The following is a 26667-nucleotide window of genomic DNA, read 5'->3' on the forward strand; positions in this document are numbered from 1 at the left end:
TACGTAACTCTAAAATGGAGAAGCCCCAGCCATGGTCCCTGTTCCCAGTCAGTTCTGAGATGAAACATGGGAAGAGTTGGACTGTGTGACTGTCCTCGGTGTGGATTTGAGCAGTCTGACTTGTTAATACTATACTGGAAGTCAGGACAGCGGCAAGCAGGTCTTGGAATATAATACTATTTCCACAGTAAGTTGTTCATTTTTGTAGGAATCATAGCCAAGTTTGTTACCTTTTCTCTCGTGTTCTGTGCTTGATGTGGTGATAGATGTGTGCAAAAGAACTATGGAAAACATGGATTTACCATTCAACTTGTCATTAAATGTGTTTTTATGAAGTCAGCAGAAGTATGGGCATGTTATGTAAATACTATCCAATCAATATAGCCTTTGAACTTTTTTCAGAGTAGTTCACATAGCTATCGGGGGGGGAACTCTCTAATACCATGAACAGAGTTTTACATTCTGGTGAGATAAATATATGAGCTTGCCATATTGTCCACAAGGATATCAAATTGTATCAATGACCAGGTCAAACCACAACTCAGTCTAAACTCATTGGATTTGAGTTTATATACGTGCTTTGGTTGTGGTGCACATTTTCCTGGCAGTAAGTTCCACTGAAACCAGTTAAAGTTGCTTTCAAATCGATGTCCAAATACTGCAGTTTAGCAAGGTTGTGGGTTAGATGACAAGAAATGGGGTTTTTTTTTTTTTTACAAAACAGGTTTCCTTGAATCTGGAATTCAAGCTTTGAGATGATTCATTATTAGAAAGTAGTGAAGCATGCAATAAGGCGCTGAAACCAGATGAATTATTATGACACAATCAATATTACATATGGAAGCGGATGTTGGATTGTACAGAACAGACAAGGGTTAAGAAATGAAGAACTATAAATTTTTGCTATAATAGCAGTTCTCATTAGGTGGCATGGCTCACTCAGTAGGTCAGAAACAAAAGCTAAGTAATACCTTTTTATTAGGACCAACCCAAATATCACAAAACTGCATGCAAGCTGTAGATAAATACCCTCCACTCTCGAATCTACCTTGATATTTTGTTTTGGAGCTATGCTTTATATATGCTCCAAAAACTAGTAAAAGACTAGCAAAATGAAAACTATGGGAGATGAGTCATCTCTCTGTCCCCAGCAGAGTTTTCCAGCTCTTAATTAGGCTAATGGGTCTGGCCAAAGTAAGAACAAAAGGTTTAATATCACACACCATACTGTAATGTCAACCCATTGGCTCTGGTCCGATCTGGGGCAACAGAAAACAAATCTGTACCATCCTCTATATGACAGCCCTTCAAGTACTTGAAAATGGTTATCATATCACCTCTCAGTCATCTCCTCTCCAGGCTAAACATACCCAGCTCCTTCAACCTTTCCTCATAGCACTTGGTCTCCAGACCCCTCACCATCTTTGTTGTCCTCCTCTGGACATGTTCCAGCTTGTCTATATCCTTCTTACTCTAGTTGAGGTCTAACCAGAGTAGAGTAAAGTGATACCATCACTATACTTCTGTTGATACAGCCCAAAATGGCATTTGCCTTTTTAGCTACCACATCACACTGCTGACTCATGCTCAATGTATGGTCTACTAAGACCCATAGATCCTTTTCGCACATACAGCTGCTAAGACAAGTCTCCTTCCTCCTATAATTAGGATTGATTTTTCCTACCTAAATGCAGAACTTTACATTTATCCCCGTTGAAATACTGAGCTTTAGCTTTCCTAACTCTCTCTCTACAAGCAGTGCTTATTTGTTTATATTCATCCTTGGTTGTAAGGCCTTCCTTCCACTTCCTAAATGAGTCTTTTTTATTTCTCAAGTCTTTAGAAAACTTTTTATGGAGCCACCTTGGCTTCTTTTTTCCTTCTCATAGGAATCGTTTGTAATTGTGCCTTCATTACTTTGCTTTTAAGAAACTCCCATCCCTCTTGAACTCCCTTCTCCTTAAGTATTTCTGACCATGGGATTCTACTCAGCGTAACTTTACGTTTTTCAAAATTTGCTTTCCTGAAGTCCAGCCTATATGTCTGACTACATACAGCTTTTCTTTTCTCCAAGACTGTAAATTCTAAAAGTGCATGGTCACTACTACCCAGGGTGCCCACTACTTTCACTTCGTCAACCAGTACTTCCCTGTTGGTAAGAATCAAGTCCAAGATAGCAGGTCCTCTTGTTTCCCTCTCCACTTTCTGGAAAATGAAGTTGTCAGCAAGACAAGTCAGGAATTTATTGGACCTTTCTTATTTAGCAGAGTTGGACTTTCAACAGATATCCGGGTAATTGAAATCTCCCATGACCACCATGTCCTGTCTCTTTGAGAACTTTGTAATCTGTTCTAGGAGTGTCTCATCCAAATCCTCCACCTGGCTTGGTGGTCTATAGTAGACATCCACCATAATATCACTATTATTTGTTACTCCTTTTATTTTAACCCAGAGGATCTCAACTGGACTTTCATGCTCAGATTCATGTATTTCCTCACAAGTATATAACTCCTTTATATATAATGTGACTCCTCTGCCCTTCCTTATTTGTCTGTCCCTTTTAAATAAGTTGTACTCCTCAATCCTAATATTTTAATTGTGAGTGTCATCCCACCAATTTGTCAACAAGAATATTATGTGGAACCTTATCAAAAGCCTTACTGAGGAAGAAGCTTTCTTTTGGCCAGGAAAGGTCAAGCCATGAATTACTAAGCTTTACCTAGGGACTCCATCTTGATTGCATATCAAGGAACAATAGAAGTCCCAACTCTGAAAACTAAGGTAATGAAGGACTATTAAATCCTGCAACTTCAAGATTTACTAGCCTGTCCTAATTAAATGTCATTTACAGTTTAGATTTAGAGGGCTGCATGTTTGCACCTTTTCTTTGTATCCTTGTTCAGCCTGATGCTTGAACATTCTATGCATTTATTAAACTTTCTTGCACTTTGAATGCTTTAAGCCTAATCTCTGTAAATACACCACACCAATCTGGTCTTGCTTTCCAAAGAGCAGTAAAGGGGAAGGGCAGCAGCAGAGCTTGCCATCCCTTGAACATTATAACTCCATGGCTGTGGTCACACGGCAAGCTAATTGCAATTTGTTCCCACTCTAAATTTGATCTGGAATATTTTTTTCTGGGTTGGGATGATCACACATCCCTCCCTGAACTGCAAGCATTGTGTGATGAGGCTTTGGGCACCGTCTAGATAGCGGCACGAGGGTTTTTAAAAATTTACTTTGCGCATATGCAAATGTACACGGCCGACTCGCCATACTCCCTTGTTTTTGCAGGGGCCCCCCAACAGCAAACAAATAATAAACGCCAGGCGGGTGGACCGCAGCCGATCCCTGTGTCTCTCTCCGCGACCCGCTCCATGCCATGTCCTGCTGCCTGACCAACCCCGGCTCAATGCTGCTGGCAATCTGGGTGCGCTCTGCTCCCCAGCACCAGGGGCTCCCTCCCTCCCAACGCCACAGCTTTGGGGACCTTGGGCAGGCTCTGCCACCCACTCGCCTGCCAGCCTGCCTGGCACTTTGTTCTTCACCCACCCGCCTCCCCCCCAGCATCTTTCCATGCCACCTCCTGGCCCGACACTACTGGGCAAGCTGGGCATGCTCTGCTCCCCAGCACCAGGGGCTCCCTCCCTCCCTCCTAACAAAATGAACCCACAACCAATGCTCCCTCTAAGCTGTGGAGTCTTGTGAGCAAAAATTCTATTTTGTGAGCTACTAGCAGTAAAGTCGTGAGCAGGCGATTTGGCTGCTGCATAAATCAGTTTGCTTGGGAGCCCTCCTACCTGAGCAGAGATGAAAATGTGTGAGCTTGAAGCTAAAAAACTGTGAGCTGGCTCACACTGACCCAGCTAAGAGGGAACACTGCCCACAACATACTACCAAGTGCTGGATGTGTGCTTGAATGTTTAAATATTGAATTGCACATGCGCTCAAAGCCAGAAGCTTGGGAAAAAACCCTCTCCGCCACCCGCTTGCCTCCCCCCCCAGCAACCTTCCATGCCGCGTCCTGCTGCCCGACCAGCCCTGGCCCGACGCTGCTGGCAAGCTGGGCGCGCTCTGCTCCCCGGCTCTGGGGGCTCCCTCCCTCCCTCTTAACGCCGCAGCTTCGGGGACTCCATGGGCAGGCTCCGCCAGGCGGGTAGAATGCAGCCGATCCCTGTGTCTCTCTCCGCGACCCGCTCCATGCCATGTCCTGCTGCCTGACCAACCCCGGCTCAATGCTGCTGGCAATCTGGGTGCGCTCTGCTCCCCAGCACCAGGGGCTCCCTCCCTCCCAATGCCACAGCTTTGGGGACCATGGACAGGTTCCGCCACCCACTCACCTGCCAGCCCACCCGGCACTTCCTTCTCCACCCACCCACCTCCCCCCAGCAACTTTCCACGCTACTTCCTGGCCCAACACTACTGGTAAACTGGGATTACTCTGCTCCCGGGCATCAGGGGCTCCCTCCCTCTCTCCTAACAAAATGAACCCACAATGTACTACCAAGTGCTGGATGTGCACTTGAATGTTATTGCTCATGTGCTCAAAGGCAGAAGCTTGGGGAGGGACCTCATCACACGAAGAACGGTCAGACGACCCTAAGCACAATCATTGCGAGAGATGGCTGTCCAGATTGGCCAAATCACAGATTCAAAGCGCAAATACCCGGAAAGTACTTGATTTTCCCGGTGCAAGAAAACATGGGAGAGAACCGGGAGCATTGCAGGAGTGAGCCCGCTTCGGCACGGGAGGCAGATCAGCCCATCTGGTCAGCTATTTTAAAAGTGGGAGGAAACAGCAGTGAAACCCGATCAAAATGACCGTGTGACCACAGCCCATATTACAAAGGTACAATTCATTGTCCCTACACTAGCTAGCATGAGCAAAGTGGGAGATGTGGCAACTATGTATAGAGTTACTAGATTTGCTAGATTTACAAATCAGGCTTATTTTTCAGCCTGGAATCTTTTTTTTTGGGGGGGGGTGTTCTGCCTTGATTGTATGCTGTGTCAGTATTTAGTGCACAACTCTTTGTAGGCCCATGGGCACTTCACATTAATGGTATATTGCTCTGAGGGCAGTTCATGCAAAGGTGTGCAGCTTTGTACATATTGTTTTACAGTTAAGGCTCAACTGCCTTTATCTATTAGAAGAAAACTCTGCTAATAAAATTGGGCATTTGGTGTCTTTGCTGATAAATTTCCACGCAGCCTTCAGAGACCACTAAAAAAAGTGTATGTGTACACGTCCCTTTGTTCTTAACGCTTTTATGACTGACATGATTTCTAATAACAGAAATGCTTGATCACTCTCCAGTCTGACTTTGTTTGCTGTTAGGGTTGCCAAGTCGGTTGTTGCGCCGCAGCGGGGGACTCCCGGCTGGCGTCTGGAGCTTGCTCGTGCGCATGAAGTGCACGCGCACCACACGCACATTACCCAGAAGTATCCGGGTTGACGCGCCCGTCTGGGTGGGGCTTCCCCCGGGGCCCAATCCGCCAGCGGCGGGGAACGGGCCTCTGGGGCGGGGGTTTCCCCGCCCCCTGGGGGGACTTGGCAAGCCTATTTGCTGTTCAGATATAGGCATTTTGCCCCAACATTTTACCCATGGAGAGATTCAAAGTGGGTCCTGGAATCCTTTGCACATTTTCCAACACCTCTGATTTCAAGTGAAAATAAATGAAATACTGGGAGATTTCGCAAATATTTGAATGTAAAATCTCTCCTTAACCAGTAAGATTAAGCCTTCTTTAAAGCTATTGAACTGATTTAAGGGGGGAAACCTCAGGACCGTCTAATTTATGGGCTTTGGGGGTGAAAGGTGCATCAGTCAGTAGTAATAATTTTGTTTTCCTGTAGTCACAACAGCAGTTTAAAGCTGATCTGTCCAGATTACCTTTACCTTCCTTATTCCTCCCAGAAATCACCTGCTAAGAAGTTAACGAATGCACTTAGCAAGTCTTTAAGCTGTGCTTCCAGCCGTGAACCTTTGCACCCAATGTTTCCAGACCAGCCTGAAAAACCTCTAAACTTGGCTCATATTGTGTAAGTATCTAGGCACTAAAGATATAAAAAGCCTTTGATCTAGCTGACTTACTATTTGTCTTGGTTTAAGGGCAAATGGAAGAGGACATCTTCATACTGAATGTCATGATCAATCAACTGTTTCATGGCAGTTTTCAAGAAATGGTGCTTTGTATTCAGTGGTCCAATTGGCATCAATTTACCCACACATTGCTCATCTTTGCAATACTGAAAATGTGAGGAGATGTGGTTTTTAAAAAATAAAATAAAATAAAAGCTTGGAGAGCTTTACAGAAGTTTTTTTAAATTAATAGCTTTGTAATTTTAATAGCTATTTTAAATTGTGATTAAGTGATTGCTAGTTGAACAGGAGAAAAGAGGTAAACATGATTCAGGTATCTCTTGACCAGTGAAACCATATTCTAGAGACTGAGCCAAGTCAAAAGTGAGACTAAAAATTATTCTGCATTTCAGCACTTGACAGCAAATTTCAAAGTATTTATCTGACAAACTTGGAGAGATGTGTATTGGCTTTCTATTGCCTTTCTACATAATGATTTTTAAGAGTACATTAATTCACACAAAGGCAATACTTTTCTGCAGAAATTATGGTTTGAAAATTAATGCCCTGTGCTGCACAAAAGGGAGAACACAGGTGCTTTAAATTGCTGTGTTTAATTTTGTAACTGGTTCATAAGCAATACCTTGATTTTCCATACATGAACACTCACTTTTTGATGTGACGAACAGCTGATGATCAGGAATACAATATGAAAATAGACAGGAGGACTAAGGGCATGTCTAAATGTTGGCAGAATTATGAATTTGGGGCAGGTGACTGGTATACTGCTAATTCAGCATGCAGATATCAGCAAGGCAGAAACTGACTACACCATACCTATACTAAATCACCGTTATCTGAAGCCTGCAAGCAGAATCATCATACAATTAGAACACTAGCTGGTAGACTTCCCCATTTCTGGTCCATGTAAGCTCAAACAACAGTTGTATCTTGAATCTTCTATGATGTGCATCCTATTCAATATTTGTTTGACCATATAATCCTTGAGAGAGCTGATGCTGAGAAATTCACAGAAGAGCAGAGCTGCAAGTATATGTTATTTTGTTGTTGGGGTCTCAGAAATGTTCAGCATATATTGTATTTGTATTGTTGGAACCTGCTCTGAGCCTGCTTGCGGGGAGGGCGGGATATGTCCAAATAAATAAATAAATAAATAAATAAATAAATTTCACATCTTCTGAAAGCAGATCTGCACAGGGGAAAATTGTCCAGAGGACAAATCTTCTCCAGGTTTTTCCAAGTAGTCACATGTGGATTCAGAGTTAAGAGTAAAAACACAGATAGTTGAGTTGGTACGCTTGAAAAATCTGAACAGGAACTATAAGACAATACCTTTATTAGCTAAGAGTGTGAAAGTTTTGGGTAACACAAGTGGTAATCCTTTGTCTGGATTACCACTTCAGAGTAAAGGTGGAGGCTTGTATGATTGGCAGTTCTTTTATACAAAACATACATGTAATCCAGATAGAAAACTAGATGTCAGGGAGAAGACTAACCTAGAACACTTCTCCTAGCAGGTGGGTTTCTTTTGTGCAGAGAAATACATTATGAAGAAACAATCCATAATCTTACCTGTCATTGGAAATGGTAATGAACAGCCATAGCTTTACCACCTTAATGAGAACTGAGCCTCTGAGAAGTAAGCAGGTTCTCCCATGAGCCACTGGAGTATGAGTCAAGAACTAGTTTACCACCCAAGCAGCCCAAGCAGCTGTGTGGGGCGGCAGGCCAGGAAAAATTAGTGATGTAGAAAGAGGTTATGCACATAGCTTGTTCCTGTCACTGTGTTCTGAATCTCTGCCACTTCTACAGTGGTGCAAGGCAGGCTGCAAAGGTACTACCTCCGCAAGTCACATTGGAACCAACTAGGGTGGCAAACGAGATGGATGCTAGAGGCATGAAAATATCTTGAGCTGACCTTGATATGAATGGGTCATAGATGATTAGCATTCACAACATTTTTCATGTACTCAGTCATCAATCCAAGTTGTTTTGGAGATATATAAACTTCCCAGTAATCAGATGTTTGGATAGGAACTCTCTGACAGGAACAATTTCCAGTGTGTCCAAAAAACAATTGGGTTTAGTTAATGGGTTTTCTACTATAACCATTCGCATTATGTAAATGGATTAAAGTGCAGATATCCACTACAAGGATTTATTTTCATGTTCTATGTTTCATTTACCTTAAGTCATTTTTTCTTATATATGAGTGATCATTCTGTATTTACACGTGTCATTGTCATATGTTTTATGTCATATTGTAATTAGAGGGAATATTGTGTTACATAATGATTGTCTATGGTTGGCTGCACTGTTGGAAGTCACTTAGCCTGCTTTGACATGAAGGATCTTACACAGATATTAAATACTGTGCTGTGATTACTAAGTGACATCATTCTAAAGAAGTGAGCTGTCATTACAAGCCTGATCAGTGTGTTGCACTAGTAATAAGCAAAAAGTCTATTATGAAAATATTAGAAGCTACAATGAAGACTTGAAATTACCAATTTGTTTAACCTTAACAAATAGCTTTTTCAAAACAGTATCTCATTTCGTGAATCATTTTGAAACTGAATTTCAAAAATTAGCTTGAAATTTTAGACCTCAGATTGTTTGGCTTGTTAGAAACCAAAACAGTGTAAAGAAATGACTAGTCAGTCAACTGCATTGTGAGAACTGTCCCATTACGCCTGGTTTCTGCTGCCTGTTTTAACCATTATTAATGTACATGTGGATCTGTCCTCTTATGCCGTAACTGCAAAGTTACTCAGAAAGTTAAGGTTTTTAAAGACAGTGATTATCTCCTCAAAAAGCCCATTTCACACAGACACAGCTACAGTTCTAAAAACAGGCTCTGAGGCCATCTTAAATGAGGGAAGAGCCAGTAGGTGGCAGCCTGGAGATTGTAGTTGGCAAACTCGTGCATGTGAGGAGACAATTCTTTAGATGTTTCAGTCCCAGGCCATGAAGAGATCATCCTATCTCTAATAAACATTTCCATTAATTTACCTGGAACAGAGGTTAGGCTCTCTGTCCTGCAGTTTTCTGGATCTCCCCTAAAATCCCTTTTTAAAAATTGGTGTAACATTTGCTACTTTCAAGTCCTCTGATAAGAAGTCTGATTTGGTGACAAGTTGCACATTATTTTTAGAAAGTAAGAAAGTTCTTTATATACCACATGGACCCAGGGCTTTTTTGGTAGAAAAAGCCAAGCAGGAACTCATTAGCATAATAGGCCACACCCAACAGCAGAAATTCCTTAGCGTATTAGGTCACACCCCTGACAGCACAGCTCATTAGCATATTAGGCCACACACCCCATGTTTGCAGAAGTGTGGTCATCCAGACACACCAACCTTTTGCTTTTTATTCTGTTTACCTTGTTTGTTGTCATAACCCAGGTCTTTTTTGTACCAGGAACTCCTTTGCATGTTAGGCCACCCACCCCTAATGTAGCCAGTCCTAATGAGTTTCTGCTGTTGGGTGTGGCCTATTATGCTAATGAGTTCCTGCTGGGTGTGGCCAACTCAGGAGCCAGCCGGAACTCTGTTCCTGTGCGTTCCTGCCTAAAAATAGCCCTGCATGGACCCGATGACTTTTTTTTTGTTTATCAGTTAGCAGACCTAGATCTTCACATCTATGAGATTCAGTTCTTCAGATGCCCTTCCCAGAAATAGTGGTTCTGGGGTGTGTAACTACCCCACATATCCTACAGTGAAGACCAGTACAAAGCATTTGTTCAACTGGTCTTCAGTCTCCTTATCTTCCTTTAGTAATCTTTTTAACTCCCTTGTCTCGTGGCCGGACAATGTCCCTGACTGTTTTTCTGCCTCCAGTGTATTTATTCTGATGTTTACTTGGAAATATGTGTGCACAGGATGGCAGCCTTAATCATCACTGGTTTGGATCCAGTATGCTTGAGAAGCAGAAAATATACTGGGACGTGAAAAGGAATTACACTTTGTTCTTACAAGGGTATCAAAAATCAGTAATTTGATCTATTCTGGCCCTAGGACAGGGGTGGCCAAACTTGCTTAACGTAAGAGCCACATAGAATAAACATCAGATGTTTGAGAGCCGCAAGACATGAACAAATATTACACGTTTTTATTGGGAAATATGCAAATTTGCTTTTTATTAACATTAAATGAGACTGCCAAAAATAACAACAAAAGTGGTAAAAGCAGATATTGATAATGATATTTATTCGTCCAGTGATATTTGTATGCTAATGATATTTAGCTTCCCCAGCTGCCCTGTTGGGAGCTGCACAATATGTGTGAAAGAGCCGCATGCGGCTCCCGAGCCACAGTTTGGCCACCGCTGTGCTAGGATATTTCTCCTTTTTTAAAGAGCAATTCCATGTGCCTGGAAATGACAGTAAAACTTATTTTATTTTTATTTTTCCTAGTATGGAAATTGAAAATTGTATTTAAATATAATTAAACCAAAATAAAAATGCACAAGTTTTGGAAGAGCATCATATACTTTGCAACTAACAAATTTACAGAGGGGAAAAGATTGCTGCATGAAATCTTGGAGAATGTCTTCTTATCAGAGTAACTTTTACTCTTAAATATAATGGAAGATTGAGCGTATCATGATAACAGCTCTAAACAAGCATTGAAGCAAAGGGGAATTTACAGCCACTTCGATGGTAGCGTTCATGTAATCAACCCCCCTCCTCGCTCTTACTACCAGTAGGGACAAAAATCCTTTGTGTAACTATGCCTGAATTTATATTAGCATTATACACTGTTTTTAAACATGGTATTTATCTGTATATGAGTTCCTGCTAGCATAGTTGTTGCACTTTGTAATAAATGTTATGTTCAAAAATTGTTACATTTAGCACTATAAATGATATAAGGATACAAAGTGGTTTTACCTTCCTGTTTTAAATCAGCAGAATATGCTAGCTCAAATCCTAAAAGAATAATGGCTTGAAAAAGTATTCCCTTGATAATTTGCATTCTTATTTTTAAACCTTTGCAAACTGATATTACTTCCTTTGCTGCATCTACCAGCACTTTTGAGGCAGAAATGCAGAGCACTCTCCCAAAAGAGGCAAATTATGCTTTAAATACTACAATTGATAATCTACAGAGTATTTGTAAAGATTTATTAATAGCAATCCATAGCCCTTTACAGTAAATTTTCTGTAATTCAAGTTTAATCAGTAGACATGTTTATTAAATCATTTGTCACCTATTGATCTTCTTAATTATTTTTCTTTGAACGAACTCCCAGGCTTTAGCACCAGAGTTTCAAATGCAGTTCATTGTGCAGCATAACTTTCTGAGTGCTCAAGGCACTTTGACATACAATGTAGTGGAAAGGCAGGGCACTGGTTAAAGGAACACCAAACCAGATGCCTGATGCAAGGAACCCAGTTGAACCATGGTTCTTGAAATCCTCACCTGTGTATTATTTTGTAATAGAGATTTATTGTATACCTTTTCACATTCATGCCTCAGCCTCTGGTTTCTAGTTTTTGTAACAAATATTGGTGGCTTTCTATTCATATACAGAACTGGAAAATCGCCATCTATTATTAACAAATGTACTAAGTTATTTAAAACAAAATTTCATGCTACACGCATATGGAATCCTGTGTGATACCAATTTGTCAGTGGTTTCCTTGATGTGAATCAGCCAGCAATGATGACAGTGTAATTATTATTACCATACAGAGGTAGACGAACACATCCATAACCATTTACGTCAAGCCACAATAGCACTGTTTTACTAAGTGCTTGCCTTAACAATGAAATATGTTGTATTTCTCTACCTATGGCACCTTTTTAAAGGAAATATTTAATCTTAATGATTTTTTTTTTTGCTGCAAAAGAGATACCTGGTAAGTTATCTTTCAGTATGCTTTAGATGAAGGGAACAGACTTTGTAATTATTAGACTGTTGAATATAAGAGGTCTTCATAAGAACCTTTGAGCATGACTTCCATTTAGTTATATCATTTTTCAAAGCTACTTTTTCCCTTCTTTCAGCCTTCTTTTTGAACAGGTTGTATCACCTGGAGAAGAGGGAGAAGGGGGTGCACAGTCTTGCTGGACACCTCTCCCTCCTTATCCAGCTGCCAATTAACAGTATTTTAAGCTTTAGCAATCTCACAATTCCCATAGATCTGCTTTGTAAGCGGTCCTGAGACTGCATCCTTCAAACTGCATCACATTTATATTGCTGTTCGCTGGGTGTGGGGATTTCCCCCTTCCTAGCACTGGCTTTTGCACATGGCGTTGTTAGTCAACATATGGAAATCTGTTTCTGTACATAAATTGCATTCTCTGGAATAGAGCATTTGACATTATAGTGTTATACTAAATCTGTTCAGCTTGTGGATGTTAGTTGTCATAGGGCCAAAGTAATACCAGACCTGAGCAGTGGCTTCTGAATTGTGCCTGCTTCCTACACCATTTTAGAACATGTGTCATTCAGCCATATGGGAGAGCTTAGTTAGTCTCTCTGAAGAGCACTTCAGAAACACTACCTAGGCCTTAATGGCAAAAAATGTAGTATTGGGTTTCTGCCCCAACTTCCCAGAATTCCTATATTAACCTGTACATTCTAAACTACTTCTGAGATGAATGAGAGAAGTATACATAAAAGAATTAATAACTTGTTATGTTTTTATCTACTGTCCCAGTGGTTTTACGTCTGTTCATTTGCTATATAGAAAAACCTGACCTTCCTCATGAAAAACATAATGAGAATATCTCTTGAAATTCTTGCATGAGGAATATAATGCAGCATGAATTTGTAAATATTTATTCTTGATCAACACTTTCTCAAAAAATGCAGATTGCAGACAAATCTGTTGGCATCTGTTGCATGTGTCTCAGTCAGCTTTGTGTCAGTCTTGTACATTCCTAGCCTTATGTTGCTGTTTCGGGGGAAAAGGGCAGAGAGGAAGCTGACTAGATGAGAGAACCATGCATCTCCAATTTGCTATTATGTACATTCCTGTTTCGTTTTGTTTTTCCCATTTGTAAACATGGCGGACTGATGATTCATATTACCAAGCAGCACCTATATTGTGGTGGCTGCTTTAAGTTCAAATTCTTTGATGCTGTGAATGTAGAGCTATTTGTGTGAACACATTATGGTGTGGTTCCTCTGACATTTACTATGCTATGACCAGCTTATAGGGGGAGGCAGTTTGCTGTGGCATAGTGAACATATAAGTTTCTGCGTAACATGGAGCTGTTACACCCCACACAGAAGCAGCCTCCATGCAATTATGTTTTTAAAGAAGCTACCACATAGCCATTTGAAATCACCTGAGGTATAGCAATTTCAGAAGAAAACCTGGCTTTTCAAAAAGGGACAGTATTCCTTTAGAGGATCTGTGGAAACTCAAATAACAAGAAATCAGTGAGGTATGCAAATAATTTAAAGACTGTTAGAAGCTCTCTGTATTAATTGTATTTTATAGAGCATTTCAGTAGTCTTTGTGAAAATGCAGAACAGTCAATCATTTTTCTGGAGCAAGTAAAGGGAGCAAATAAATTGCATGCAGGATATGTCAGAATGTAAAAAAGGGATGTTTTTCTAACACTCACTCATGCTAATCCATAAATTTAGATTTATAGTTGAAAAGCTGAAGGACGATACATTTCTATAGACTGAAATTGTGTGTGAGCATGCACATGCGCAGATGCTGTCTTTCATGCTTTGGTTCATGCTTCCATCATTATACAAACCACTTATTTTATCTTCTTTCAAGGCCTCCCAGACCAGTCACCAGCATGAATGATACACTGTTCTCCCATTCTGTTCCCTCAGGAAGCCCTTTTACAAACAGAAGGTGAGTATTTATTCTGATACCTTTTGAGATACAATAATTAAACTTCTGCTTATGTTTTCATTTCAAAGTTCATGCAGTCAAACAGTCGAAAACCAGTATAGAAATGCCTTTAAATGTGTTTGGATTGAATTTTCATTGTTTAAAGTTGGACTCCATTTTTTAAAATCTGGGAACCTGAGCAAAAGCATAGAGTTGCTTGCTTAGGTGCCTGTGTTCTGCCTTCTAAACACCCAGAACCAACTCAGGTAACCTCTGGCCATATGCCTATCATATGCAGTATGTCAAGATGCAACCCATATCAATTTAACTTTGAATACTGAAACATCTACAATGTACTTCAAGAACACCTAAAAACAAAAGCTAGTATTTAAATACCAAGAAGCAAATGTGGGCAAATGGAACAAATGTTCCTAGTATGTACGAAGGAGTTCCTAAGTATATGTGGCCAACTAGAATTAAGAACTGAGCTATATTGTGAAGCCAAACTGGTGGAGCTATTGTACTAATATGCCATTTCAGTAAATTATAATCAATCATTCACAAGAACAGAAAAGCCTGTGCTGGATCAGACCCAGAAGTCTATCCATGTGATCTAGCATTCAACTGTGGCCCTTAAGCTGTTTTTAGAAAAATTTCTCAAGGAGGACAAGAAGGTACCAGTCTCTCATTGTTTGCCCCCAGAAGCTACTATTCAGAGTTATATTACTTCTGAGGATGGAGAGTTCCATTAGTTATCATTAGTTAATCATTGTGAGTAATAGCCATGGATAAGTCTTTCCTTCCATGAATTTGTCTAGCCCTTTTTGAAAGCCACCTAAGCTGATGTTATGTTAGTTCATCTGATGACTATGAATTCTCTTTATTATAATGCACTCTATGAAGCTGTAAAAGTTACAAGCCCTCTGTACCTATAACATTGCTTGTCTCGCACTTATGGTTCCAGCAAGAAATCTTAATGTCTGTGCAAGTGAAGCCCATTGTCTATTGCAGACACTGTGATATGTTTGCACTGTGAGAGTAGGAAGGAGTTGCATACCCACCCAGCCAGAATCACATTCTTTCCACTGCACTGAAATGATCAAGTTGGATCAAAGGAAACATGAGTGGAAGGAAAATAGCAGCTAGTGATGTCCCTCATAAATTTGTTCAACAGTTTTCACAAGAGTTCACAGAGTGTAACAGTTCTGATGCTGTTGCTTGTGCCAGAGGTTGCCCAAGCTTTTGGCAAGCAGAAGAATGACTTTGGATTCAGATTAACTTTTCTCTAGCATAAGACATATAACAGCCCTTCTGGAGTGCAAGGGATCTTCCTTGTGCAGAAGGGCACAGTTTGATCCAACCTATAATTCTCTGGTGTGTTGCCTTGGGAAGTAAGTCTTGTTTTATTCAATGGGCATTACTACCAACAAAGTGTTATTAGGATTGCAGCCTGTGAACCAAGTTAAAGTACCCTACAAATAAATACCCAGCATTTGCAGTATATTTTATTTGTTTGTCTGATTAAATATTCTGAAAAACATTTTGAGAATAAGCAAGATAAAATATTTTCTGTACTTCAGTGATTTTATTTATATACCACATTACAATATCATTATTCCCTCCTCCATTTTATCCTCACAACAGCCCTGTAAAACAAATTAGGATGAGAGAAAGTGACTGCCCCAAGGTGACCCCATGAGTTCCCATTGCAGAGTTGGGATCCAGCTAGAGTCTCCCAGATTGTAGTCTGACACATTAACCATTACACCAATGTCTGTAAAGAGATAAAGTAATGTAAGGTGTATCTGGTGTATATGCTCATGTTTCAAGATGCAAATGTGTGTTCACTGTGTTCCATTACTATGAATTGGGATGGCTGAAATCAAGACTTCTAAGGGCCAAGAAGGAAGTTCTGATGAATATTTGGATTCTGAAGCTTAACCCAAATCCAGAAATCTGCTTCAAGTGATCATTTGACTTAATTGTGTTTGTTTTTCTATCCCAATAAAATCCTGATGAAGTGGTTTGTGACTTGTTCTAATAATTTTACTTCCAGCCTCTGTTAACCTGAATTAAATTTAAATACACTGTTCCCATAAGCAACAACCTGCCTTCATAGGATGTGAATTAAACACTCTAGATTCACACTAACCTTATTCCCATGCAGGTTTAAATATTTTTTTAATTTATTTTTATTTATTTATTTACTTACTTTATATTCCACCTTTCTCATTGAGACTCAGGATGGATTACATGGTATAAAACAATGTAATCAAATAGCGAGAAAGATCTAATAAGCAATGCAGTTGGACTGGGATTACAAGAATTAGTAACCGCAAAAAATATCAGACAGGGTGTCAAGCGATGCAGAAAATGGAATTACAAAAGTAGAAAATGATGCATTAATAGCATGATAATATATATACTAAATAGATAATACAGCATACACAGTGGCACAGACTATATGCCTGTTCTTTTGATGTGCCTCCCTGGACCATTCTATTATACTATTCCCCTATTGCAGACTGTTAATGACGTTTCATTGTTTGAATTATCCAGGTTACTTGAGAGTATAAATGTAGCCAGTCCTGAGATTGATGAGCATTCTCTTATAAAGCTGTATGTAAATCAGCTTCACAAGAATTCACGGTCAGTATAAGAACACTAAACCACTAATTGATTTAGTTCTGTAGCTTATACACTAAAATCAGTCCATTAGTTTATTAGTCAGTCTGCAGAATTACTAATGATGGAGTTTTTTGGTGTTTGTAAGATAAAAATTAGGAGACTTTTGTGGTTTCCATGAGACTTCAAATGGATTTCATGCTGGCCTTGAACTTCCCTATCTTTTATCTTTCATTTTGCACATGACAAGTATTTAAAGGTACATTATATAGCAGTTTTTGCTCTTAGGCAGCATCCTGTGGATTTCTCATTTTAATGTATTTTCCCCAAAACACAGAAGACGGAAACACAGTCAGACGGGAGCCTTACACTGAAAACATGTTGATATCTGGTCCTGAGCAAAGCACAGCAACCCACACAAGAAGACTGCTGTGCCTCACTGGGAACACTCAAACCAGCTGCAGGGCAGGAAAACGCTGCATCCAGTTCTGTGCACATAGCACAGCTGTTGGTGACATGCCTCTGTGCCTTTGAGTAGAGCCTCTCCTGTTGCTAGTGATCAGATAGCAGACACATCAGGACTGGGGTAGGGGCCATCTGAACTCAGGGGTGCCCTGAGAGATTTCTGAGTGAAATCAGCACCTGTCTTCAAAAGACAGCAAAAGCGCTATTGGCTGCTACAAGTTGAGATGAAAACTGAAGAAGGAAAGCCCTGAGCTCTGACTAGGCTCACCTTTGCTTCCCTCTACTAGCTCTCCTTATCAGTTCAGTTGCAACATTTTAAATAGCTATTTAGCCGAATCAGATACGCAGTCTTCATATAGTGTATGTCTCATTCTGTAGGAGATATATGGCTACATATACTCTGAGTCTTATATACATTATAAAAATACAAAATTGTATAGCAATAAGCAAAAGGCATTAAACTATAATGTAAACATTTTACAAGGTTGTTGTCGGTGCAAGCAAACATTTTAAATTAGGAAATTTATAAATTCTGGTACCAAGCTAAGCAGTTAACATTGAAATGATTGAAACTACAATTCTGTGTTTTCTTGATTGTCCAACAGATTTGCTTGTGACTGCGAATTAGAAGGTAGCAATGCAAGAAGGTAGCAAAGCCATCACTTGTGTTATAGTGATGGTCTACTGAAGAAAAAACTGCATTTAACAAATTAACTGCACTTTACAAATTGAATGTCTTCATTGCACATTATGTATCTTGCCATTTGTTCACTCTGCATAACTCTAATGAAGCAGGCCAACTTTATTAGATTGGAAAGAGCAAAACCTGACAATAATTTCTCATTTGCTTCTATGAAATCTCACATAATGATTAATCTGTCTTATTGTGCCACTTTACTTTGTGTAATTATTTCCATCATAGAAACTCCGAGCACATACAAATGGTTCACATGTGCAGCAGTGTTGTTTGAGCATTCTCCACACAAATCCTGGGGCTTACACTTGCCTCTGTTTGTGTTGTAAAGCTTATGTTGTAAATAATAAGGCTTTCATGCCCTGCTTTTGAACCTCCTTGAAGCATCTAGGCTGGCTGCTGTTGAAAAAAACAACATGCTAGATTACATGGACTGTTTGTTCTGATCCAGCAAGATTCTCACATTCTTATCTAGTGATATAAACATTGCAGTAGTTCATATCCTCTCTTTTTTGAGATATTATGAGATACTGCATGTGTAAACTCTCTCTGCATAAAAATGGAATATATAGATTTTAATGTTTTATTATCCTACATTAAGTCAATCAACAAAGAGCATTTACACAAGTTAAATAAAGAATATTAGAGGTATACTTGTGAATGACTATTATCTGGTATATCTTGTACTTAAAACTCATCTGAAACTGAACTGAGGATATAAAATGAAATGTGAGATTTACATTCACATTTAATGTTCGATGCAATGTTTTTGGTCCAATGCAGATCTTCTCCTTGGGGTGTGACATTTTTGCTATACAGAAAAGAATTGGAAGTAGGAAAATTATGCAGTGTTCATGATGCAGATATTTGTGGCATCAGCCCAGAGCTTGTGAAAAACAAATACGGATTTTTGTATCACATGTTTTGATTATGGGTATCCCCCTCTCATGCCCTGCATTAAATCTTTGGGTTGCTGTTTGGTAACTGGCTATATAAAAGCTTGAACTTTCTCTCTAAATAGAAGCAATTAGGGGGTTAAGAAATGAAAATTATGGAAAAAAGCAAGATTGACCAGCTTGCCTAAATTATCCAGTTATTAGTCTGATCCTTTATAAGAAGTAATAGATGATGGCATACTCCTGGCCTTATTTGTCCAACAGAAAAGAATTGGAAGTAGGAAAATTATGCAGTGTTCATGATGCAGATATTTGTGGCATCAGCCCAGAGCTTGTGAAAAACAAATACGGATATGTCATTGGTGTGGAGAAGACATAACATTGTTACTTTTGGCCAATAAAAACTAAAATACTATGCCAAATCTATGCATATGTGGATTGGGATGTAAAGATGCCTAGGTGTACATACAACACACCTGTGTACACCGGGAGGGTTACCTATGTTCTGTACCCCATGCCAGAGACCTTAATCTTATGGAATGCTACTTGAGAGGTTTCCCCATTCTTTAGAGGCTGCTTTTTTCTTTAGGGAAAAGTGTGTCAAATAGCTAGATTGATGTACAGCATACCAGAGTTTGCTAAGAGTATAACACAGTGTACTATACACATTATTTTCTATCTTTGACAGGGGGAAGGAAACTACCGTGTTTTCTGAATAAAGGGACATTATGCCTCTTCTTCTGTTAGTGTACTTTGCTCCAAAGAACTGTAAAACTAACTCCTTGATTACAGGGAAGCTTTTTAATGTAAAAAAAGAGCCCCCATGTGGCAAACCTCTTTTAAAACTGGGATATTTCAAAACAAAGTCAGCTAGTCAAAGTGAAAATCAAATGTTCCACAAGGTTAGCACAAGCCTATTGAATGAACCTAAAAAGCTCTTTGAATTCCATCTTGTATGAATGGAAAGAAAAGAAACGATTGTGTGACATGTATCTGTCAGCATATTAATTAGCACAACGCCATGTTAGCCTCCATTTCTGATTATTAAAAGTGGAAGTGACTTATTCAGGACCTTGGATAGGGGACCATATTAGTTCTTATACTGCTTTCCTGCTAGCAGCCCTGTATCCTTGTTCCATTAAGATTCTAGCTATGTCCTTCATCTGAGTATACTAAAGCCCTTTCTTGTGGCATGTATGTGACTGAAGAATTCCTGTAAGCAATGCTAGTAGAACAGGGTAACTGGCAATCCAAAGAATATGGAACAGGTGGTGTTTTGTTTTGTTGCCTTCACAGGAATTAAATGCTGGATCTCCATATCATGGTATATAATGTTTCTCTTTGCATTTTTCTTCTATCAGTTAGTAGGAAGAGCAATAAAGACAAATTACTGATATATCATACTATGTACTCTACATATAGTTGAGTTACCCAAAGACATCCATGGTTAACCAACAAACACCAAATATCTTTTTCTGTTTAGAATTTAATGGAAAAAGTTTGAAATTTAGAATTCTTAAATGGGGAAGGTTTTTTTACATCACTACTAGAAAGAATAATACCAGGTTGTATTCATCTTTTGGCAATGGCTCTGTAGTTCTGGCTACAGCAGAACCTTTACAATTTAAAAGAAATTTACAAGAATTTATTGCAGATCTCTTGAAGCTCTGGAGACCATTTACTGGTTCAGGGGATTCTGGTACCATAATGGTACGATGACGTAATCACTCCACATTGTCCTAGGAGGTCTTATTCATGTCGCCTAAGTCTCTAGGTCCTAGAGTCTAGGACATACCAGGCTATAGTCATTTCATATATGGGCCTGGAGATGATGGAATATGTTCCAGAAGCAATAGGGGAAAGTCTTTATATATCCAGATTTTTTAAAATCCAGGTCTGTTGAAGCTTTTTTGGAGGAGGATGTGGTAGGAATGTGCATAAAGTTGAATTTCAGTTGTTATCGTTAATATTTTGATGTATTTTCTTAGTTGTTACACTTGTTCCAATTCATTATTATTTGAATTTGTTTAAATGGAAAACACATTTCCAGTTGCAACTTTTTGTTCGTTCTCTACCAATTGGGATGAAATTCACTGGAGCTGTACCCCTTTCCCCAGGGATCCTCCTTGCCAAATTTCAGAGAGATAGAAAAAAGCAGAGGTCACAACGAAGAGTGAATTGGTGTAAGAGTTTTTTCTTCACTCCTATAGGATTTGTGGTCTGTAGTTGAAGTTGGCGAAGGCAGCTAAGCCCTTGTTTGCTCCAACTTTTACCTCAGTGTGCTTGTTTGATTTCAGCATTTTTCTTCCAATCCAGTTTACCTACAGTATCAAAGCTTGGCCGGAAGAAAAATACTTCAGTCAGTGGAGTAGTGCATGGCAAGTGACAGGGTTTAGTTCCCATCAAACACTCGCTCCATTCTATATTGAAATACAGACCAGTCCTACACACCACTTCGTTTACAGCTGAAGAAGAGGTTGTTTAACTTTCTCCTATACTAGACCTTATATCAGCCCTGGGAGGGGAGGTATTGAGGTTAAAGTATAGGTACTTAGTGGTTTTACATGAAAATAAAGATGCAGAGATTTCTCAGATTCTAAATCAAAGATTCTTTCTGAAATAGAGAGATCAGATAATCAGAACTTTCTCATCCCTGATCTCTTGTTTAGCTTTGTGTGTGTGTTTTACTGTGCGGGGATAATTAAAGGCTTTGATTCTATCCTCCCATCTGCAAAGTAGCAAGCTTTCTGTTGTGGAAGAGGAACCTTAGCCTCTCTCCCTCCCATTCAGTATCATCTTACCTGCCTGCCTGATAGGTCAAGCAAAGTATTTGCTTTTGTCATCCACAGCAGGGATTGTCACTAGATGGAGGACAAATTGTGTGCCTCTGCACCTATCTCCTTCCAGCATGTAAAGACATTATGCTGCCCATTACTGGGGAAGCAAGCCTTGCCTTCTGCACCACCAGTCTTCACAGCCATGCTGCCTGCAAACAGTAGAAGCAACCTTTGCCTTGGCACCTGCTCAGTAACTATAGAACACTCACCCAAAGTCTGAGATAGTGCAATGATTTATTTTGAAGTGGAAACACTGTGCAGAAACTCTAGTCAGGATGATCCAATATGGTGCCCACATCAGCAAACTCTTCTGGATTATCATTGTCCCTGTCAGGTACATAGCTGATAAGTGATTCTTCCTTCTTTTCCCCTTGTTACCTCATGGAACTGAAATGTCATCTGCTAGGCAGTAGAGATTTAGCAGTCATCATCTATGTCATTAATATTCTTGTATGAATAACCCATAATAATTATGTTGACTGATGGGGATTGTTAAATTCATGTTTGATCTGAATGTAGACCTACTGAACTGAGTGGTTCTTCCCAACTATATGAACAAACCTTACTTATTTCATGGCAGCAGTTGGCTATATTGAAACCTTAATCAAATTAAGAGCATGAAAAGCAGATTAATGTGATACAGGTTTTAGAATTTTCTGATTAAATTACTTGTGTACGGTTCAGAATTTTTGAAATGAGTTTTGGTGGATTTCAGCCATCACAGTTTATTGTCTTCTTAGTTGTCCTGTCTCATTAACTAGCTCTCCTTACAAGAATAATGAAGTAGAGCAGAACAAATTGCTGGCTAGGGCTGCTCCGGCTTTTTTGAAAGGCAAAGGGTAAGTTAAAGAAAGTGCGCTGACAGCTTGCACTAACACAACTAAAGCAAATGGCTTTTTCCTTTGAATATACTGTGCAGTCAACAAAATGTATCATGCAAAATTTTAATTCCCCCTTAATTTACTCATCAACTGGCTGAAGAATAAGTTTAAAATAACATATAAAATAAATTAATAATTCTTGAGGTCTCAGAATGGCATCTTAAAATACATTTCTACATTTTGATGCAGTTTTGTGTATGCAAAGGTAACATTTTGTGCTTCAGTCCTACGGGTAAATCTGCACATGTAGATAGATAGTGGCATATAGATCCTATGGCAAGTGGGTGATCACATATTTGATCCTTAATAACAAAACCTCCTTGCCAAGAAAAACTAATATATCACTGAGAGGCATCTCACCTTGCTTTCTCCCTAGTGCACCAGTTTTCTACATGCATAGAATTTTTGACACAGGGAGCCCATTCAATCATGTGATTGATCTTCCATCTGCAGTCTCAAATGGTACTGCGTAACATGCAATTTATCTGCGTTTGTAGACTGACTAATGTCAATCAGATTTCAAATGAATTTACTTCCAAATCAGTATGCATAGGATGTCAGCCAAAGTAAGCAACTTCTGAAAGCTGTATTTTTTTTTTAAAAAAAACACCCTATGCTTCCTTATAGCATTAATACAAGGCCATATGCTGCATGGTCCTTGAGCATCTGTTTCCTTAGATCTTCTTAGGTGCTTTGTATCCTCCAGCAACCTAACTGTCCTGTCCTGCAAGCTCAGTTTCTTAATTACTCTGAGATGGAATTGATAAGAATTTCAGCATTTTTTTCTAAACAACATTTACTGCTCATTTATAAATTCCCATTTCACACTCTTACTTGCTCCTGCTTTCTCTGTTTATTTCTCTTTGTCTGTCCGGACTACACCCTTTTCCCCCCCAACCCTGTTTCAGGTTACAGTATAGCCTCGATGTTGCAGACAGGCTGGCTGATGAACATGTTCTCATTGGGTTGTATGTCAACATGCTCCAGAACAACCCCTCACGGTTAGTGCAGGCTGGGCACCTTGGTGGGGTCTATAGAGGAGGGACATTTGCCTGGTGAACCCAGGTCTGAGCAGTGTGCAGTTCCTAAAAGATGGAGCAGAGGCTCAGTTGGCAAGGCAGATCCATTTGATTTCAGCAGTGTTAAATAACTTCTATGAACAACTGCTTTGTTTGGAAATACTGCTCTGCACATTGATTTGGGTCCAGTTTTAAAAGGTATCTAGATAGTGTAATTGTAGATCTTATACATGCTAACTCATTTATCCTAGTAACAGATATAAGGGGAGACAACAAACCACAAGAACCAGTTCAGGGCATCTGAGATTTTTACAAGTATTCCAAACAGAAGTAACTTCTGTATGAAGTTCAAGTGAAAACTCTCACATCTGAATATCATAGGCACATTATTTTACTCCATAGATGAATGTAGAGAAAGTAAAAATAACCACTGCTCCCTCATGGATATAAATTGGGTGCTGAAAAATTCATGTATCAGATATGATGATCTACATGAAGACTTTATGCTGTTCTCTACATGACAAAGATCAGTAATGGGTGAGCGTTGAAATACAATTACAACATGAAAATGTAATTAGGTAATTTTAAGACTGCTTTTGCTGGTGGTCGTTACTAATCATTGTTTATATTGTGCTTCTAATGTGCAGACTGCTTTCTGGCTTTTTTGTTGGTTGTTCTAAAAATAATGCTGTGAGATTAACTATGTGCACAAAGATGTTTGATGATTTCATGGCTGAACAGAGACTGAGCCCAAATCTCTCCTGTCCTACTCTGCCTGCTAGGAAACACTGCCTCTCCATATCAGAGGCAACACACACTTGTAATGATAGCAAGAAGCATTTTGAAAGTTAAGAATAAAACAAGGCTAAATTTGCATTTGCCTATTCTGCTCCCGGTGTACGGAAGTGCGTACTACTGGGCTCAAAGGCAGTTGATCAGAGAAGGATGCTCTGGTTTATCATATAGTACCCTGCAATATGACAAAGGTAAGATACTATATTCATAAGATTTTTAGGACAGTCAAGAATTAAAATCTTAGAGGCTGATTTTCTCCAGTATATTTTTATCATTATGTTTTCAAAAGAGGCAGCTACTTCCAATAATCACTCATTTGCCTAGAGAGCTGTATTGTGCCAGTTACATGTAGGATACAATCCTATATGTCTTAGCCACCAGGGGAGCATCCTAGCAAGAGATTTATGCTCCTGACAAGATGTAGTCCTTCACCTCCAGTTGTTCCTAATTCCAGCAAAATGTCAGTTGGGTTCTTCCCATTTATACCTGCAAATTTGCACTGATACAGTTAAACTTCAGTCCACATGTTCAATAGAGGTAAATCATGTACCACAATCAGCCCTTAATTTAATGCTTCTGAAGGATGGATGGGTGAATGAATCTTCACGGTTCAAGTAACTGAAGCAATGTGTAGTACAAAACATCTGATTACTGGCTTTGAAAGACTGCAGCTTAATACCTTTGATTAAAAAGAGCATCAGTCATTCACACAGGCTACCTTCTTGACTTCAATAGACAAAATCAGCTAGCAGGACTAACTATCTTAACTATGTATTTCTTAGGACAGCTTTTTTCTTCTCTGCTAGTAAGTAAAGAAAGGCATGGTTATGAATATTAAACACTCAGACACTATAAAGGATTCTGTTGCCCTTGAATACTATATGGCTATTTTTACAGGGTTATATCACTATCCCCAGAAGAACATTATAGTCAGTGGATAAGTATTTAATTGATGGATGCCATGCTACGAAGTTTCAGACATTGCTAAGGGTCTGCCATGCCACTGACAATTGGAAAGAATGAAACCAAACTGCTGTTTACAAACATATTGATGTTAGGACCAGAAGCAATGGACTGGAGATTTCATGGACTTAGGACTTAGATGACAATCAAGAGGGTAATAATTGTAAGAGCAGCCAAGCAATAGGGCAATGGAACCTAAAGAGGTTTGGAATCTCCTCCCTTGGCTGGCTTCGAATGAGGCAGGATGAAAACTGCAGTTTCATCCAAAGCAAGTATTGCCTACTCATTAAAGAACTGCTAAGAGAAAAACAATGGCCAAACAACACTAATTAGTCATGAAAGCTAGCAGTGCTGTTAAGACAATGGATTTTATGTATTGTGCATTGCATCCTATATGGTGTATGTGAAGCATCAAACATTTCAAAATCTGAAATGGACAGCTGATGGAGAAAAATTGGTCTGGTTCATTCATGAAACAGCATCTTGAACTTTAGAATCTATCAGATGACACTTATCCCATCACAAACATTATCACCTACTGGCACATCAATCTACTGTTAAAGGCATGGCTCCAGTGGCCAGTTAAAAAGCTGACAACTGTATGATTGTCAGAGGCTTAAATAAATTATTGATGGTAATATAAGGCAACACCAAAATGGAACATGAATTAAAATCATATATTTGAATAAATAAGATGGAGGCATGAAGATTCTAATAGGTTTCATTAAAAATTCTCATGCTTTTTTATTTTTGGCATTTGGGGGTGGACTTTAATTTCCTTTCAGATCAGAATGGTTTGAAAAATGGGTGTGTGTTTCCTTTCCCTCTAAGCTGTGATATGATTCATTTGCTTGAACCGTATGAGTGGACTTAGATTGAATTAACACCTGGCATTAATCTCAACAAATTCATTGACTAAGAAATAACCAGTGTCATTATCCTTCCTTTTTTCTTTGTATTTTGATATATCAGAACAATTCTTTATAATTTCTGACCACAACTAATATGTTCACAGGGAAGTTCACAGGTTCAGTTGATGTAGTAGCAAAGTAACTATGGATTTGTCATATTTCATCTAGAGGAGACAATACATATGGTAGTTCTAGCATTCCATTCTACCTAGTGGTTTTCTAGCTTCAAGGATCATGCACAGTGGGATATCTATGACCCTAAAAGGACATATCATCCCCACAGCAAGGGGCAACCACCAGTAGCAAGAGCTGGATGGTTAGGAACCTTCCTTGTAATATTTTTGTATTTTGATAGCAATTTTGATAGCAGGGAGAAGTTCTCACTTTTCTCCTGCATCCCCTATTGCAATCATTTACTGTCTTTCACAGAATTTAATGAGACCTTCTGAGGAAATAAATGGTCTGCAATCAAGATGATTTTGGGTTCAGATGCTTGTAGCACCAGACAAAGGGGGTGACAAAGTTCAGTTCTACAAATTTAGCCCTCCATTCAAATAGTGTCCTAGAGTGTGCCTTATTTTCCTGCGTATTTAAATGAATAGCTGCTATGTATTCCAATGATGAAAAAAAAATGCTAGCAAGTAAATGGTGGGGGGAGCATCTTCCCTAC

At 39.3% G+C, this 26667-nt stretch overlaps 1 protein-coding gene across 9 annotated transcripts in view; it reads left to right on the plus strand.

The window, feature by feature from the left end:
- DTNA (dystrobrevin alpha) overlaps nt 1–26667 on the plus strand; it is a 281234-nt gene that overhangs the window by 190735 nt on the left and 63832 nt on the right. For 3 of the 9 annotated variants that reach the window (XM_015425451.1, XM_015425450.1, XM_015425452.1), the window contains 5 exons: nt 5919–6043; nt 13852–13932; nt 16471–16560; nt 22190–22267; nt 23218–23310. In XM_015425451.1, the coding sequence (XP_015280937.1) occupies nt 5919–6043; nt 13852–13932; nt 16471–16560; nt 22190–22267; nt 23218–23310 (467 nt within the window). The remainder of the gene's footprint in view (nt 1–5918; nt 6044–13851; nt 13933–16470; nt 16561–22189; nt 22268–23217; nt 23311–26667) is intronic. The other 6 variants (XM_015425453.1, XM_015425456.1, XM_015425454.1 and 3 more) reach the window with 3 other exon arrangements.

This window comes from Gekko japonicus, unplaced genomic scaffold (genome assembly GCF_001447785.1).
Source record: "Gekko japonicus isolate JY-2015 unplaced genomic scaffold, Gekko_japonicus_V1.1 scaffold337, whole genome shotgun sequence".
NCBI classification, from domain to species: Eukaryota; Metazoa; Chordata; class Lepidosauria; order Squamata; family Gekkonidae; genus Gekko; species Gekko japonicus.